Below are 18,072 nucleotides of genomic sequence, written 5' to 3'. Positions count from 1 at the left end.
GGAGACTATGATCTAGATCATAGTGTTTTGTTCTAATTCCATACAGTAACCTGCAAACAAAAAGTCTTGACGTCTGATAGGCCATTCACAAACACAAACATTGCTTGAAATGTTTATAACAAAAACATGCAAAAAAAAAAAAAATCGCGAAATTTATGATTTACACAACTACATGATAATTTCTTAACTGTAAACTGCCAGATAAATGTGGGTGTACACGTAAACCAGCGCTCAAAATTGGCTTAACCTGCTTAATCGCCAGAGTTTTCTAGACCCTCTGAAAGGCTTGCTCAAATGCTATCAAGAATGGACCAGGCACAAAGGGTATCATTAATGTTTTAGTCTTAATACACTTCACAATACAGCAAGGTAAAATTAAAATAAAAACAAATAAATTCTAACATTTAGAGAGGAAGCCACATCGGCCTTAGCAGCTGATTTTCATGCGGGTCCTCTGTCCCGGTTGAATTGGAGGTTTTTATGGAGGGAGGGAAACCAGAGAACCTGAAGAAAAAACACCCTCGGAGCAACGTGAGAATCAACAACAAACTCAACCCACATAATAATAATAACAATAATAATGATAATAATAATAATAATATTTATAATGCGCAAATTTCATAAAATGTTCAAATGCGCATGACAAGATTAAAAACGGAAGAAAAAGGCTAAAAAGCTAAAATTACAATTAAAAGTAAACTTACAATGATTTTAAAAAGCTTAAATTACAATTAAAAGTAAACTTACAATAATAAAAACAACTATGATAAAAATGCATGACGGAAAAGGTGACTCTTTAGCTTGGCTTTGAAAATACTAACAGTGCTGGCGCTTCTTATAATTATGTCAAATGGTAGCGCATTCTAAAGTTTCAGTGCAGCACAGGTAAAAGAACGGTCACCTAGTGTGGCTTTTGACTTAAAATGCGGAGAACTAACATGCATTCAATTGCGGCCTGTTGCCACATGTGGCAACAGGCCACAATTGAACCCGGTCCACATTAGTGGGAGGCGAGCACTCTCACCACTGCGCCATCCCTGCTCCCCAGTTGATGAATTTAGATATTTCAGGAAAGTGTCTATTCTGACTATCATTCAGTAGATTGCAGAGTATTTCCAGCTTCTGTTTTTCTCATGACAAAAAGCAAGAAAGGAGCATGAAGGGGTAATTGGCAGGTTCTCTTTTCACACTTTAATCAATCAAAGAAAATATTTAGCCCAAGGCTTTGAACAGTCTTAGCCAAATTACGACAGCCCTGAAGTTCATACATGAATACTGTGTTATGCCCACAAGTCCAGATGTGAAAGCCAAGCTCAGAAACCAAAAAAAATTATCAGCAACACTCAAAACTTAAGCATGAAGTCGAGCATGACTATAATTACAACTGCAAAGTTCTTTGAGAGAGCCTCCTCTCCTATTTGGGTGTTTGTCAACTGTCAAAACTTTGGCAAGGTCTATTGTTAGATGTAACTAGTGATGCCAGTGACTTATCTTAAAACATTGTAAACGAGAAAAACAACATTTACTTCACTGTGTACCAGCTTTTGTTTCTGGTGTGACAACAACAATGACAACAAATATGCCAAGCAAACACTAAGAGGTACAAAAATTGCTTTAATTCTGTTTAACACTTCAATCTTAATTTTCAGTTTTCACAGAGGTAGTAGTATTCGGTTATAGTTGCAAGGATATGGACTACCTCTGATTTTAATTTAACTAAAAACTTTACAAAGAGTGGCTATAAAGGGAGGAAAAATCTGACTAATAGATAACAAATCTACAAAGGGAAAAGGGATTGTATAAGAAGACAGCCACCCTATCTACGTAACAATATTGTAACAAGAAATTGGTATGAAAATATTGGTTTTATTACCATTATGTACATCCTCAGGGTATTATGAGTCTATTGACAGTCATTAATATTAGGTTGTCATAGAAAGAAAACATCCTTTTACAGTCCAGCAATAAAGGCTTTTTGTTTATGATGATATTGCACTTAAATTCTAGACAGTCGTCACTGAGATCTTCATGAAAAATAATGACAAAGTTCCAAGTTTGTCAATTGATGTGTTGTAAAAAGATGACCACAGACAGACCATGTTCCAGCCGCAATATTCCTAGTGCAAGCAGGGTTGTATCATACAGTTGTTTGCTTTCCTGTGACTTTAGGTTTAGCATACTCTACAAATTCATCTATTAGTACTGGCCATGCTCCTGAAAAAAAGCAACAGGAATCCACAAGGTCATTATTATTCAAAATCAATGTTGATAATAACGGTGTCCATACAATTATGCAGCGAACTGTTAAGTATGTCAGTGCAACCATTACCATGAGCCAAAGTAATGTTTTCCCATCCAGCCCTCCCAGTCAGTTAATAACTTAAAATTATCATAAATTTCTTTTAATATCAGGGGTTGATACACTGTATAGATTAGTCAGATATAAATAATAATACATGTAATTTCAGTCACCTTCTTCATCATAATTGCTCATGTCATCCTCAATCATGTTACTGAAGTCTAGCAAAAGGTTCCACGTATCTTTGGATATAGCCTTTTTATGATGTATCTGTGAATATAAATTTATATAAACATCATTTCATATTTTACAATAACTGCAGAAATTCTCGCATGCTCATTGGCTAATTTTCATTTTGTCAATAAGCAGACAGATACATGAATTTAAAATTGATGCCCAGCCATAATTTTGTTTATTGTACAAAAACAAATTGACATCAGTTTTTCATGTGTCTGTCCTGTTATTGATAATGAAATGAGAATATTCATGATCAGTAACAAGACAGATGCAGGAAAAACTGATGTCAATTTGCTAGATGTAGAGGTGTACCTGACTTTAAAAACATATGTCAATTGGCTCAACTACTACAGGTTACATACAATGCATACAATAGGCACTGTTAAAATGGCAGGAACTGAAGTTACAAAACACTTTACTGTTACTTATTTTCTTAATCTTAACTTAATCTTAATGATAGTTTACGCAAGCATCATTTAAACTTGTGCTTTGTTGCAAACAAAAGTATCAGTTGACCTGAATTGTTTTATGGTTACATGAGTGCCGTTTGGTTAATACAAGGCAAGGCAAATTACTTTTTAGGAGTCCTAACCAGAGAACTTGTTAATAGAGTAACCTAGCTTGTTTAACCTTCATTTAAGCCCTGGTTTAGGGATGGGAAGAGGTGGACTGGGTGGCTAGCCAGTCCACTTTTGGAGAAGCAAAAAATAATTTTAAAAAATTGAAAAAGATTGCCAACATTATCAATGATAGAAATAAAGCCAAACACTCCGGACAAGTACCTCACTGTAATTTCTACTTTGTGGCATTGCTAGACGTATTTCTGGTGTAACACTTTTCAATTTGGTTCCAATTGTCAAATTGCACCATTTTGGGGGCATGCTTTGTTGATTCCGTCACCCCAAGGTACTAGCCACTACACCCCCCACCACCCCCAGCCACCTTGAAAAATCTTGGATCCACCCTTGACCTTGTTATGTCTGCACCTCTCTCAAGATTTAGTTGGTATTACTGACAAATGTTTCTCCATTTCAAAATGAATCATGTTGGTTGATGTATTGGACGATTTTGTGACTGAATGTGGAAACTCATACGAGTTTATTAATTGAAAATAAAACTAGTAGATGAGTAAATTTATCTTTCATTCACTGGTTCAAAAACACATTTAACTTACCCGGAGAAACTCGCACCAAATATCAAGGAATTTAAATTTCCCTCTAAGGACTATATTCCAATAAGCAATGGACATCTCTAAATCTGCAAAGTCAAATTGTATTTACTACGATTCACAAATCCATGACTTTATTTGTCAGGCCTTTTCAGAAGTTAGGCTAGAGTTGACTTTGTTATGATACAAACCTTGTTACTTTTCAAATGTAAATTATTGTCATCATGCCAACTAGTTTCTAATCTCCAATGGTCCACCCAAACCTTGCCTCCCCGCAGAGGTTAGGTTACATTTCAAAGAACTGTAAAATGGTCTATTACCCATTAAATTTGCTCTTTTGATGAGTTAAGTTCAGTTTGGTCTGACAAATGCAAGACTACTGGGAGCAACATCTTCTTAACTTTCATTCAGTGGGGCATAGAATAGAAAACTACACTGTAATATAATGACAACAAGCATTACCTATAAATTATATGTTGAGTCTTTTTGATGGATAAACAATAAAACAACTTAGACTTAAAAATATCCCATATGATCTAACAAAATTCCCAACCAGACACTTCTTGTCCTGGATTTCAGTTTTAAAATCATCTCAAAACTGAGATATAATCTGCTGACAGATAAAAATTACCGAAAGGCCTGTTAAAAAATATTGCAATTATGGTACAGGGAAACCAGGAAAAAGAATTTAATATTTCTCTTATCAAATAGTTCAGACAAATCTTTGTTTCATTTCATGGAATAATGAATTACTATCAATGAATCTTACCTAAGCTTTTCTGGCCTGGATTTTTAGCAAAATTAAAAGTGAACTGGTATAAATCTTTAAATTTGACAGTGTCTCTGAGGTCTGCCTCCAGGTTGGGAAGCTTGCTTCGGAGTTTGTCAATTGAATCACAACTGTAACAGAAAACAATGACAGCATGATTTTGTATGTTAAACACTTTTACCTTAAAAGAAATAGGTAGAGAATTCCAAATTATTCTGAGAACCATCACATGATATTTTCACTGATTCTTCACAGCTTACTAAGTACATTATTCTGTACATTACCAAGCCAAGGCTTTTATTAGGGAAGTTCAGAATCTATATTTGAAACATCACCACACTAGGCCAAAAAGTGTGATGTGAATATAACATCAAAATTGCGCTAACAAACTCAAGTGTCTATATTGAGATGTAGGTTAACCTGTTGCAGGTCTTGTATGGGTCGTGCCATTTGACTAGGGCCACTCATGATATCTACAGTGCTAACTAAAAAAACTTCAAGTGTCCATAATGAGATGAAGGTTCTGATCAGGAGTCGCATGACTCTTGTAAACCATATGAATTGACAAGGCCCCTTATTTATCAAAGCAAGTGTCCACAATGAGACATGAAATATCACCAAGTACTATTTCATTTCATTTTATTTCACTGAAATGTATCACATAATCACCACTTGAACCAATATCACACAAATGATAAACTTCTATGAGTTGTAGCACTTGTAGTACTTGAACCTTAATGTTAATGACTTGACCAAGTGGTGAGAATGGGACAGCCCTCTTCAAGCAAACAAAATGACTGTAGAAAAACTTAGCAATATCTGGATCTAGAGTATCAATTAAATATTTCTAATATTTCTAAATACAGCCTACCCTAGTTCTAACATGCCATCCGTAAACTCTTTCCTTGTAAACTCGCATTGTGTTGCAGCTTTAAATTTCCAAGCAATTAAAAGTACTCTTAGGTTGGTAGGATCTAACTTGAGGTCTTCACAGAATCGGCCGATCCCTTCTGCCATGATTTTATCATCATCAGTTGGATCTAGTGCAAAAAGAGTTCCATGTAATTTTACACGTCTAATAAAAAATGCATGATGTGTGAGAAATATAGCCAACAGGAATATTCAAAATAACATCTATAGACTATAGACATCTATGTGTCAAGTGATACAAGAATTAAGGAGAAAAGTCCAAATATAGATCTATACAACAGAAGGTAGGGGCAACAGAGGAAGGCAAGGTTGAAAATAAAGTATCACATTAGAATCAAACATATCCTTGCAGATCACTAGAGTGTAAAAACAAGAGTAGAACATCTTGCAGTAGATTTGACGACCAACAGTAGAACCTAGTTAACAAGAACACCAAAGGGACAAACAGAACTGTCCATAATAAGAGTGTAACCATATTAAAGCAGGTATCCATACAGTTGGGTTCCACTGTACAGTGTAACCCCAACTTATAACCATCTTGATAATATTGGCCACTTCGTTATCACGGCCACTTTATCCTGACCTGAACTAAAGCTCAGTCAGTCAATATGGCCAGATTTTTGTGGCCTGTTGGTGACCGGATGAACAGTGTTCCACTGTACACATAAATCCCATGTTACGCTGTCATTGACTGACAGTCTGATCTAGCATGTTGACACTTCGTGCCAAATCAGCAGTTGTGCAAATATTGTGCATTATCCTCCACATCATTTTTTTAAATGTATGTTTCCAGAAAATATATGCCGTGGTTCAATTTTACTTTTGGAACAATTTAGTATTTTCCTTTGTTCTGGTGAATGGTGATAAAAATTTTATTGACATAGAAAGTACATGAAACAAAGGAAAATACCAATTGTATCAAGGGTAATATTGATCACAAGATAAATGTACCCATCCCCCAGAAAGGTTTTCAGTTTGAACCCCCTATCCACCCCCTCTGGAAATTCCTGTGTAACTTCAGACTTTCTCTGTTACTGGCTCAATATTTTACAAGCACTGGTCTCCAGGGGATCAGGGACTGTCCAGAATAATTATCTGCCTGTACTTGTGAATTTTTATGGCAGTTTTATGGGCTTACTTTTTCCAATATTGGAATAAGAATGTTCTCTGGTTAAAAATATATTAAAAACATAAGCTTTCGGCTATCAGTCTATAGCCTATTGGAATAAGAACTTTCTCTGGTTAAAAATATATTAAAAACATATTGGAATAAGAACGTTCTCTGGTTAAAAATATATTAAAAACATAAGCTTTCAGCTATCAGTCTACTGGCTGTTATTTCTAACATCCTCAATAAGAAGCCACCCCCATCTTCAGTTCCTCCACCAGAAGAACTGGTTTCTATGTTCTTCAAATGGGCTGATCCATCTAATACGTACCAGGGTTTTGCATGTCTCCCTTACATCAGCGGCCTAACTGAGCCCCTCACAAGATAAGCTAATGGTTACCCACCGGCTGTTATTTCTAACATCCTCAATAAGAAGCCACCCCCATCTTCAGTTCCTCCACCAGAAGAACTGGTTTCTATGTTCTTCAAATGGGCTGATCCATCTAATACGTACCAGGGTTTTGCATGTCTCCCTTACATCAGCGGCCTAACTGAGCCCCTCACAAGATAAGCTAATGGTTACCCACCGGCTGTTATTTCTAACATCCTCAATAAGAAGCCACCCCCATCTTCAGTTCCTCCACCAGAAGAACTGGTTTCTATGTTCTTCAAATGGGCTGATCCATCTAATACGTACCAGGGTTTTGCATGTCTCCCTTACATCAGCGGCCTAACCGAGCCCCTCACAGGATTACTCCGCAAAAATGATATCCGAGTTGTCAACAAACCACTTAAAACCCTTCAACAAGAATTCCCGTCACCAAAGTTCAGACAACCCTCAAATTTTCAATGTAATGTTGTTTACAAAATTCCATGTAAAGACTGCCCTTGGAATTATATAGGAGAAACCGGAAGATGCTTCCAAACCCGAAAAAAGGAACATCAACGAAACTTGAAGAACTATTCAAATGGCTCTAATGTTGCCAACCATGCATGGCAAAACAATCACTCCATTGATTTCGACAATGCTTGTGTCATTGACAAAGGCAATTACCGCGTTCGAAAAACACTAGAATCTTGGCACACAGCAAAAACCGTTGACGCGGACAACAACTCAAAACCGTTGCCTAGGCAATACTCTATTTTATTGTAATCAGGCCTCATTTACATTTTTATCTTCTTGCTTTTTTCACGCTTGTTTTTATTCTCAATTTTTCGCACCCCATTCGTATATATTTTCGCTTGCGCGCTACATTCTTCATTTGTTAAAGGCTATAGACTGATAGCTGAAAGCTTATGTTTGTAATATATTTTTTATAGTTTTATAGCTTATTTTTCCGAAAGAATTCACCGTGTAGGGGTATAATGACAAACTGAAAAACTAGATAGTTTTTTTACCTAAAAATGATGTCATATATTATATATCAACATATTTGATATATCATTTGTACATACATTCTTAACAGTGGTTTCACACAAAAATTTATGATCTAACTAATTCTTATTTATTATAATTTCCTTCCCAGCAAAGTGTTTCAGTTATTTGTCCGATGATAAACACATTCCATCTTGAAAGACTGCTTTAAATAAACAATGGCTTCCATTTGGCACACAAATACGCATATTTGTCTGTTCTGAGAAGCAAACAGTTTTCTGAGAGCGAAGCTTGAGGAAAACTGTGACCTTCAAGGAACAGATAATGTTTAAGCACAAATATACAAGCATGTTTTAGAGTCAAATGGAGGCTAGTGCATTAATTGTCCTTCACAGTTTTGAAAACTGAGGGATATCACTCAGGTATTTCCCAGGTTTAGCTGGGGAATACTCTGTCATGTACCACATTTAGACCAATCATGTGTGAGCAAAATATTTGATGGATTGTTATTGAAACTTTTTGATGCTATCCGCCATATCCGTGACACACCTAAGTAAACCATTATCAAAAGTTCAACATCACAACAATTGGGGTTCTCAAAGCTGATTAGTGCAACATTTCCTGGGCAAGCCACCAGGGAACCTTGCTGTGACCAATATGCAGTCAAACACGACAAAGAGGTTTAAAAAACAGAATTGACATTGAATGCAAATCTCACTGTACATAGTAAAATGTATCTTTTGCTAGTCATGTTAATAAAAACTAACCGGAAATGTTCACGTCAATTTAAAAACTAACGTTTACAAAACAAAGGATGTTGAAGTTAAACAACGCAACGTAAAGAATGCGATAAGCTACTTAACTATCAATTAAACATTGAATAAACCTTCAAACCAGGGAGCACATCCAGAGCGATAAGCTTATATATAAAATCGATACAAACAAAATAATAAGCAAGGAAGTTCCAAAGCATGTCTATGCATACCTTTGTAACGATCAAACAAGTGTGACAGCTTTTTCTTGTCTATTAAAGGTTTCGTATCGATGTAATATCTTTCTGGATTTTGAAAATAACTATCTGACGCCACGTCCAACCTCCAATCATTTTGACTGAGACAGTTTATTGCGGTCTTCTCGTTCGTCTCAGTGAAGGAGATAAACTGCCTCACTTTCTCGCGCTGGGAAGCCTTTAACCTGTGCTACAACATATAACATGAATAAAAGAACATGTCATTTCTCTTATTCGTAACCTGAACACTTGCAAAGCGAGGATCTTCTCAACATAAAATAAAATCACAGGCCCCTACCATGTCCACATAACACTACCGCCCAAACCTTCCTTCGAAATGTAATCTGAGCCCGCTGTCCTAAATTCGGCGACCGCATACTGCAAATAGTTTAATCATTTTGATCTCCATGTCCTGCCATAAGTGGATACAAGAAAAGAGTTTTGCAAATTATTTTAATTATGGTATGGGTAAAAATTTACCCCAGTTTAGTTCGAATATTTTTTAAAGACTTTTATTCGAGGAAGAATCTATAATATTCCAATCTCGTTCCCAGGGTCTTATCTTTTGCCGTAAAGGAGGAAGAGATAGACCCTGGGAACGAGTTTGATGGGCCTCACATTGTACTCGGTCGGGGAGAGGGGGTGGGGGACGTATATTTTTGCTGCACCGCGTGAACCATGAAACGTGCCGAGCCTCTCGGAGCGTCGTCAAAATACGATATCCGGCCACCGTAAAGGATGCTTGATTTGTCGATTCCTTCGTTCAGAAAAGTCAAAGATGACAAGGAATATACAGTATATGAAATTCACATCACATTGCCCAACGGACGTGAAGTCATAACAGAGAGACGCTACAGCGAGTTCTACGATTTTCACAAACAGGTGGGAAAATTACTTGAGCATGATACGCGACATCATCTACATTTTCCATCAAAGAAAATGCCGAAACCTCTCAATACAAATCCTCGGTTTCTAGAGTCAAGGAGAGAAGCTCTGGAACAGTACCTGAAAAATCTTGTTTCCTTCATTGAAATTAGCGAAGTTCATGACCTCTTGACGCAATTTTTGGACACTAGTCTGCCGCAACATGTTCAGAATAATTTGGATTCATCAAGAGGGAGTTCGATGGACGAATTGGATAGATACGAAGATGAAGGGCCTAGACTAACTCATCAGCCATTGATGTGTTTCACTAAAGACCCTTTTAAAGACAACTGTGACGTGAATCCTTTGCCAAATGTTGTTTTGAAAGGGATTTTGGAAGGCCTCTATGGATGAAGATTTGAAGGTCAATCTGCCAGTAGTGAAGTGTGATACAGTACGTCAGAGCTATTTTGTAGCTGTGATTTGTTTTCAGCGCCACCTTCCCTATGTTGCCACACCCGTAAAAATACAGAGACAGCTACTAATGGCTGCTCAAACTTAATTAACATTGGAGGGTAAGGAAGGGATTATATTTTGCACATGATGAGGACAAAAATGGTGTGGGACGTGTGAAAAGTAGATAAGTGAGAAATGTGTTTCGTGAATTTATGATTATATTTATAAGTTTTAAAAGTATTCTTGGCATGATGATGTGAATTTTGTGAAAATTTGCAGTCGAAAGAGGATCTTGCCCTCCCCCATGCCTCTCATCCCGTCCAGCCTTTTACATGTGTACCCCCTCTCGCTGAGGAGAAATCCAGAAAAAATATCATGGGGTGGGAGGGGGGGTGGGGGGAGCAAAGCATATCAAAGTAGCAACTGCGAATGCACTTGCCTTGTCCTGAGCAGCTATGATTTTTTGGAATTGTCTTGTTCCAGAATAAATATCCATTCCCCTTCCATGGAGAGATTTTTGAATTAACATAAACCCCCTCTTCCTTTTCTTCTGGAAATTCCAATTTTGGTTCATACTTTAATTTCTGTTAAAATGTTTGGCTTTTGAGATACCCCTTCCCTTTGGAATTCCCAATAACCCTCCACATATCTCTAGAATATATCCATGCCCAATCCAAGGGAGCCTCCAGACGCTCCTTGGGCTCGTCACGCAAATTATCTTCCTCCTGATGACCCCAAAGAGCATCTGCGTAGGAGGCTAAATCCAAGGAAGGTTATTGGAGATTCCAAGGGAAGAGGGTCTCAAAACCCAAAATATTTCAAAGGAAATTTAAGTATGAACCACAACTGGAATTTCTAGAGGGACAGGGAGGTTTTTCATAGTATGGTTATTTTCTGGAACTATACAGTGAATATAGGTGACTTGCTGGGATTAGAGAAATTTTTGGAAATGTTTTCAACTAGTTCTTTGAAGCAGTCAATGAGAGCAATAACAACTTTAAGAAAGGAACCACACTAATCATAGATGATTTTCATGAGACTCTCAAAATTAAAAAAAAAAAATATGGTTGCTGATTTATTTTATTCATATCACCTGACTATTACAATAGATTGGTGATCATTATTTAAATACTCTTTTACCTCTCAGCTGTTATGTTAGTGTGGTTAGTGAGCAAATGCATTTTGATCAGGCAAGTGCCATCTTGAATTTAGAAAACAGGGTCGGCTTGGGGAGTGACAGAAAATGCATTGTACGGGGTTTGGTTCTCTCATTCCAACTCTCTAAATTTTGTCAAGACTCCAAGTTGGCCATGTATGTAAATAATAATTGAAGGGATGAGTGCAAACCATGCTAAGTGACAATTTTGTGTGTTTTTTCCTCAAAAGTACCTGAATTTTAATGATAGAAAAACGTCACCCGGTATTTTTCTCCCCTGGTTTGCTCTTCGTTTTTGAGAAATAATATATGCAAAAAACTCTGTTTTTGAGTGCTTGATCAGCAGCAGTGCCTGTACTGCAGGCTACTGTATTTCATAATATACTATTTATAACATACAATATGATGTATCCACAATATTTTTATATTGAAGAGTGGATCAATACAGGTTGTTAGGAAATTTGTTCAAATATACACAAGTTTATATTGTTACATCAGTTGTAATTTATTACAAAATGAGGTTTTGAGTTATTTATTGATTGCACATTAAAGAAAAAAACAAAAACAAAGCTGCATCGTACAACTTATTGAGCTAGGGCAGGTTTGACAGTCAGTGAACAGATCACAAGTACATAATTTTAATTTCTGAACATAAAATAAACATGTTAGCTACTAGATTCACATGATAATATTCTTACATGTGATATTGCTCGCCCGAGATTTAGGGCAAGTCACTGTAATCATCTGTATTTCCAAAAAAAAAAACTGTATTTCCACAAATACAGTGGAAGTAAATATTATAATAAGAAAATTATATCATTGACACAAGAAAGGATACCATTCAGCAGTTAACATTGTAATTAATGTTTAGACTGTATGTTACCATTGACCTATTAATTAAATGATAGTTGACGAATTTCTAATAACAATACATAGATAAACAGTGTGTTTGGATATTTGTCTTTGGTCATTATTTGTTCCAAGAAGTGAACAGTTTTCTTTGAGTGAAGCTTAAGGAAAACATGAGCTTCAAGGAACGATAAATATATCCCAGGACAAAAAAAAAAAAAAAATGGCAGAGTGTACTTTTAAAGTCAACTGGAGGCTGTTGTGTTCATTATCCTTCCATTTTTTTTTTTTGCACATTTCAGTCACATGATCCGTTTAAACCAATCAACCAAACTAGTGTGAGCAAACATATTTTGTGGATTATAAATATCTTTAATATTGTGTGAACAAGTGGGAGAGAATGAAGTGCTTTTTGATTGGTTCTTATGATCAATTTGAGGACAGAAGTATCTAGATGATGTCATTAACCTTTTTGTGTTCTATCATGTAATAAAAGATTCCTTGTTGCCGTGTATCTCTTCAGTAATTGATCACAGTAAACCTCAAAAATGGTAAGAACATCGGTGACACGGCTATCGTCTAGTGGCAATGAAGTCAAAGAGGGAACAAGGGGCCCTGAGAACAAATTCTCCTACCTACTCTATCAATATGGTCACTTCCTTGAAATATCGTGAATAATCACCCACTCTCGTAATTTTTGAAGGAAATATTCATTGCGGGGTGTCATGCGAGGGACAGCCAGATACCGAGGTACAAACCAGTGGTTTGTACACGACAAACGAAAGGTTAACATTTGGTCAGCGGTCATTAATCGAGGGACGCCATATTGAATTCGAAAACTCGTGAAAGCGAAGAGCAGTTTACACATTTCTTTTCAATAAATTGGTGACTACAGAAGAGCATAAGAGATATTTAGTAGCGAAGAAAGCGTGGAAATATGACAACCGCGGCTAGACCGACATGGGACACCGCAAAAGGGGGCCGCGGAAAGGGCGAAGGAGATCTTTCAGCGTTGTCAAAACAGTACTCGAGTCGCGACTTGCCTTCACACACAAAACTAAAACACAGGTAGGTTGATGACAAATTTCTGTCGTTGATGTGCCTTTATTTTGTAGCCTATTTTTGAATGTAGGTATTTGAATACACTCTCAGACTGTTGGACTTGAACGACGTGATGATCACAATTAACAGTATCCAGTCTTTTAATTTTATGTTATTTTATTTAAAAAAAAATCCGTATAAACACACAAATTGAACTCTGAACCACTCCTGAAATGTAGATTTTTTAAGGGATTAAAGGAGAGGGTTCATTAATAGAGTAATGGACTGGTCATAGAGTGCTTTACTCTAGTTTACATGTAAGACATCTCAACCCATAGACAAAAAGGTCAAGATACTGTTGAAGAACTGCGTAGCAAAGACTTCCGCAAAGATTTGGAAGAACGTGAACGTCAGGCAGCCCGCGAAAGAACCAAGGAGAAAGGAAGCAGATCAACTGCTGAACAGACAAAAAGACCCCGGCTAGATCAACCCCCTCCCTCAAACCTGGATGCTGATGATCCAGTTGATGATGATGATGACGATGACTCTGATGAAAGGTGTGTTGGTAGTTTGTATTTTTTTCGTTCCCATTGAATGTAGGATTTATAAGTTAGATTTATTTTGTGATTTATAGAAAGATTTATAGAAAGAAACGTTTGTGTGTAGTCACAAAATAATGTTTTCTTGTTCGGCATCTCTTAAGGTAATTCCTCTGGAAAAAAAAGGGACAATAGATTTTTGTTCAAACTTTGTCCACTGAATATTTATCATATGATAACTTCAATTTTGAAATAAAAAAGGGGGTGCCCATGCTCATTAAGGAGTAGTGAGGCATTGAAAATGTCCCATTTTAGCATTATTTAATGCTTATTATAAGAATGCATTCCCAGTAATTGTAAAATCTTTGTGAACCCAGAATCATGAGAACACGCATTAAACTACAGTCAATACATTGTGTTGGACACAAATAAACATTTTAAGTTTGATTCAGACAGAAAGCTAAATCGTTGATTAAAAATTTGAACCAAATTTCTTGACGTGGTTACTGACTGCAAAATAGAAAAGACCACAGTGTATCTGCTATTTTTCTTATTTATTCAATTTCCAGCGATAGAAATTAAATCAGTCTTTTCTCACGCAAAGCTTATGATTAGTTGATTACAATGACTGGAAAAAAAATTGGGGTGCCCGTGTTCGTTGGTGAGCTAGAGCTATTTTTCAACTGACAGAGCTCAATATCACGGCAAATCCATCATGTTTTCAATATGCACGTGCACGAACGCGCGCTAATGACGCCATAAATTATGCACAGTAAGGATGTGCAATGCAAATGTGAGGAATGACCTTAAAGCTCAACGTACAGAACGTGTATATCCAATGGACAAAGGAATTTTCTCTTTGTAGTGAAAAATTTTATCTTAGATGCAATATATTTGTACTGAGAGGGGATGGGATAACCTGAACATACATGTAACTCACTAATACCATGCTTTTATAAGTCTGGATAACAGCTGCTTAACTAACTTGAAAACAATATTGTGTAGTTCGTTTTTTCTCTTTGATTATGTGCAACATTTTTGAACTTGTAGCATCTTGCTTATGCATGTACATGTATACATGTGCAGAGTTTAAAACAGAGAACACATGGTCTTTTCCAGACCTTTTCAGTGAGGGATATTTGGTTGTGGAATAGGTCTGTCTTTTGTCTTTGTTGAAGTGCAGAACAAGCAAATATCTATGTATTTGTTGATAATAAGTTACAATGTACATGTATATTTTGTTTTAGTGATGATGAAGATGACACTGCAGAACTTCTTGCTGAACTGCAAAGAATTAAAAAAGAACGTGCACAAGAAGAGGCTAGAAAGGTTTGATTTCTCTTGTTAGCACTTGGCTTGCTTTGGGCTCATTAACTTTTCCCATGTTACTCTTCCATGCGTAGATTCTCAGTTGTTTTTCTCTCACATATTCTGGCTCAAGATGTCCTTTCTTATACATGCAATCTTGGATTTCTATCATGCATCTATGCCAGCTCTCCCAGATTATCTGGAGATCTTCCAGATACAGACTGAATCTCCTGGTCTCCTGTACAGGTCACCAAATCTCCTGGATACAAAAGAAAATGCTTATTTTGGCTGATTTTTGGCCTTTTTCAGGGCAACATTTTGGAATATTTGATGCATTTTTGTGGTGTTCTCCCAAATTTCAATTTTTTTCAGGTTGGCCTCTCTGATCATGTGGTCCCTCACTTGAGGCTGCAATAGGTCCTCCTCTTGGATTCTTATAGCTGTTTTCATGAAGCAAAAAGTTATTAGAAGTCAGTGTTGAAAAGCTACAGGTTGAGGAGCAGACTTAATGCATTACATAATTTAGGCTTGGCCTTTGATATACGTTCCCCGCTTCTTTTATCAATTAAAACAGACATGTCTAAATCTCTAACTGCTGCATCTTGCTTATCAGGAAAGAGAGAAGAAAGAAGAAGAGGAAAGAATAAGAATGGAAAATATCATGACTGGAAATCCTTTACTGAATACACAGAACAATTTTAAAGTAAAAAGAAGGTGGGCTACAATTAAAAGTGTTTCTGTCATGTGCCTTAACTATATAATAGTTATAATATTGTGATGTAAAGAACCATTTCATATCACAGAGTGCACATTCAAATAGCAGTAAAGCTTTGAGTACTGTGTTCAATTTTAAACAGGAATAAAAATAACTGTGGTGATGACCAACTCTTGGTCATTGCATATTTCTACCAAATCTTGAAAATGGTCTGACTACAGTAATGTTACACAAAGATCATACATTATGAGCACCAAAATGAGAGAAGAAACCTAAATTAATGATATTTACTTAGAAACATGTGAAACAAATCATAAGGATAATCGTGCATTGAAAATTACCCCATTGTACATTACATTTAGCATTCGTATTACTTCTTGTGTGGCTATGGACTTTTTGTGTATGCTGATGACATAAAATGCTAATTGTTTGACTAAATTTGTAATAATGTTGGGCCAAAAGAGAGATTTGACAGATCACGTGTCCTGATACATATTAAGAACAATTTTTTCCAGCACTTTCATATGCCTTCTTACCTGGTGTTTTTTTTTAAATTTTTTATGTATTAGATGGGATGACGATGTTGTGTTCAAGAACTGTGCCAAGGGAGATGAAGGGAAAAAGAAAGTAAGACATTTTACCTGCTATTTTAAGTTTGGTATATATGTTACTTTTACATGGTGACAATATTGACTGGTAATTTAATTTTCCTACTCTTTTCAGGGGCAAGACTTCATAAATGATACCTTGCGTTCAGAATTCCACAAAAAGTTCATGGAAAAATATGTCAAATAATGCACAGAACTGATTGGTACAAGATCCAAGGGTCCTGATGCATAACAGCATGTCAATCACTGCTCTGTGGAACAGATCTTTGCCTTGTGTTATAAATACATTAGTAAGATTGCCATATCCGCCATACAGTGTACATACTCTTGTAAGGAAATGACACCTTCTGTCTAAGGAACCAATGACATCATTGTAGATGACCATTATTCATTAGCTACAAGTGTTGTTGTCATTTGGCTGAAAAGAATGTGTGCAATTCTTTCACTGCTCAGATCACAAATAGCATTCATTCATCAACCTGACTACTGTGATGTTGCTTAATGTGAAATTTTTGGTACCAAAAAGTTGCATTTTGTCCACTGCTTTAACCTATTTGAGGCTTGTGAAGCTTGTAACTGCTCTTGTGCTGTAGACACTGCTGTGTGCCTTTTTTAGTCGTATAAATTTTGCATAGCTCTGCTCGCAGCAAATTTCTGAATTTGTCTGAATCTAGCCATTGATGTGTGCATGCAATTAATATCATACCTTCTAGTGCACAAGTTCAGTCTTAACTAATAAAAAGATGGATGTTATGAACATGCGTATCTCTTATTGACTACACTCTTCTTGTTTATGGGCCATACATTATCTAGTGTCAGACATGCAGGCTTCTCATTAAGTGCTGACTGACCAGCTACTTTGATGAAATAATATTGTGAGTTGAAAAGAGAAATGATTACTGGGAAAACACAGGTTTTTTTGGAATGTAACTGAACCTTGCCTGTCTTTGTCTCAGGACGGTCAATGTGGTAGCCAGAGAGGATGTGGTGTACAGTTTCAATTACACTGCAGGATAAAAATTGTAGACATTTTCGTGGGGAGCATGCACCAGAAATCTCTGTTCATGTTGCAATAGGCCCTTTGCAGCTTTACCATGTGACCTACTTTTCATAAAATTATGGGCTGTAACTCAAAGAATGCCAGAAATGGAAAAAGCTGTCTAAAATAATCAAAATGGCCAAGTTTGAAGCCCCTGACATTGAAAAATGAGATTTTATGACGGTTTGAATTTTTAAAAACCTAAGAAGATTTGTTTGGAAAAAGTTGATAGTTGGAGAGCAAGGCCTTGGTTTTCAGCAACATTTTCATTATAAATCCTCTAAATTTTCCAAAAATTCAAACTGACATATAAACTTACTCTTTAATGCCAGGGGTCTTAAACTTAGCCATATTGGTATTTTCAATATGCTCTTTCCATTTCTGGCATTCTTTAAGTTATAGCCCATCGTCATTATATAATATATTTAGGAAAATTTTGATCACAACCTCAGCTGCAAACAGCCTCTTTAACCCTCTGCATGTGTTGCATATCTGTGAGTCCGTGTAGCCTTACCAGGACTCAACTCAGATTTACAATTGATTGTTTCTTGTACGTAATAGTTTATTCTGCCCAGAGCTTCAGCAAAAACCAGATATACATG

At 36.4% G+C, this 18,072-nt stretch overlaps 3 protein-coding genes across 4 annotated transcripts; 2 read left to right on the top strand and 1 right to left on the bottom strand.

The window, feature by feature from the left end:
• Positions 1–1,594: 1,594 nt before the first annotated feature.
• LOC110042246 (DCN1-like protein 1) lies at positions 1,595–9,331 on the bottom strand. 2 transcript variants are annotated; one of them, XM_089293577.1, is made up of 7 exons: positions 9,194–9,331; positions 8,872–9,080; positions 5,345–5,513; positions 4,474–4,604; positions 3,711–3,793; positions 2,473–2,569; positions 1,595–2,214 (listed from the first exon to the last, which is right to left on the bottom strand). In XM_089293577.1, the coding sequence occupies exons 1-7, from the start codon at positions 9,202–9,204 to the stop codon at positions 2,138–2,140; spliced, it is 777 nt and encodes a 258-aa protein (XP_089149703.1). In that variant the 5' UTR covers positions 9,205–9,331; the 3' UTR covers positions 1,595–2,137. The 2 variants fall into 2 exon arrangements, with proteins under 2 accessions (XP_089149703.1, XP_020603258.2); XM_020747599.2 differs by having other exon boundaries at positions 8,872–9,085; positions 9,194–9,323.
• Positions 9,332–9,537: 206 nt separating this feature from the next.
• LOC110042248 (sorting nexin-24-like) lies at positions 9,538–12,732 on the top strand. The gene has a single exon (XM_020747601.2). It carries the CDS (start codon positions 9,634–9,636, stop codon positions 10,171–10,173), a length of 540 nt encoding a protein of 179 aa, XP_020603260.2. The 5' UTR covers positions 9,538–9,633; the 3' UTR covers positions 10,174–12,732.
• A 263-nt stretch (positions 12,733–12,995) lies between these two features.
• On the top strand, positions 12,996–17,188 carry LOC110042247 (spliceosome-associated protein CWC15 homolog). The gene is made up of 6 exons (XM_020747600.2): positions 12,996–13,288; positions 13,600–13,818; positions 15,048–15,129; positions 15,722–15,822; positions 16,393–16,450; positions 16,547–17,188. The coding sequence occupies exons 1-6, from the start codon at positions 13,158–13,160 to the stop codon at positions 16,616–16,618; spliced, it is 663 nt and encodes a 220-aa protein (XP_020603259.1). The 5' UTR covers positions 12,996–13,157; the 3' UTR covers positions 16,619–17,188.
• The last annotated feature ends 884 nt before the right edge of the window (positions 17,189–18,072 follow it).

Source organism: Orbicella faveolata, unplaced genomic scaffold (genome assembly GCF_042242905.1).
Source record: "Orbicella faveolata isolate gen_17 unplaced genomic scaffold, um_ofav_v1 contig_25, whole genome shotgun sequence".
In the NCBI taxonomy this organism is placed as follows: domain Eukaryota; kingdom Metazoa; phylum Cnidaria; class Anthozoa; order Scleractinia; family Merulinidae; genus Orbicella; species Orbicella faveolata.
This window is presented reverse-complemented; position numbering and strand designations above follow the sequence as displayed.

Bases quoted from the DNA above. Each gene is read 5' to 3' on its own strand.
- LOC110042246 (XM_089293577.1), bottom strand. The intron at 4,605-5,344 runs GTAGGCTGTATT...TTTCTGTTACAG, and splicing joins GATGGCATGTTAGAACTAGG to TTGTGATTCAATTGACAAAC. The intron at 3,794-4,473 runs GTAAGATTCATT...TTGACTTTGCAG, and splicing joins TCCAGGCCAGAAAAGCTTAG to ATTTAGAGATGTCCATTGCT.
- LOC110042248 (XM_020747601.2), top strand. From the start codon at position 9,634: ATGCTTGATTTGTCGATTCCTTCGTTCAGAAAAGTCAAAGATGACAAG.
- LOC110042247 (XM_020747600.2), top strand. From the start codon at position 13,158: ATGACAACCGCGGCTAGACCGACATGGGACACCGCAAAAGGGGGCCGC. The intron at 15,130-15,721 runs GTTTGATTTCTC...CTTGCTTATCAG, and splicing joins CACAAGAAGAGGCTAGAAAG to GAAAGAGAGAAGAAAGAAGA. The intron at 15,823-16,392 runs GTGGGCTACAAT...TTTATGTATTAG, and splicing joins AATTTTAAAGTAAAAAGAAG to ATGGGATGACGATGTTGTGT.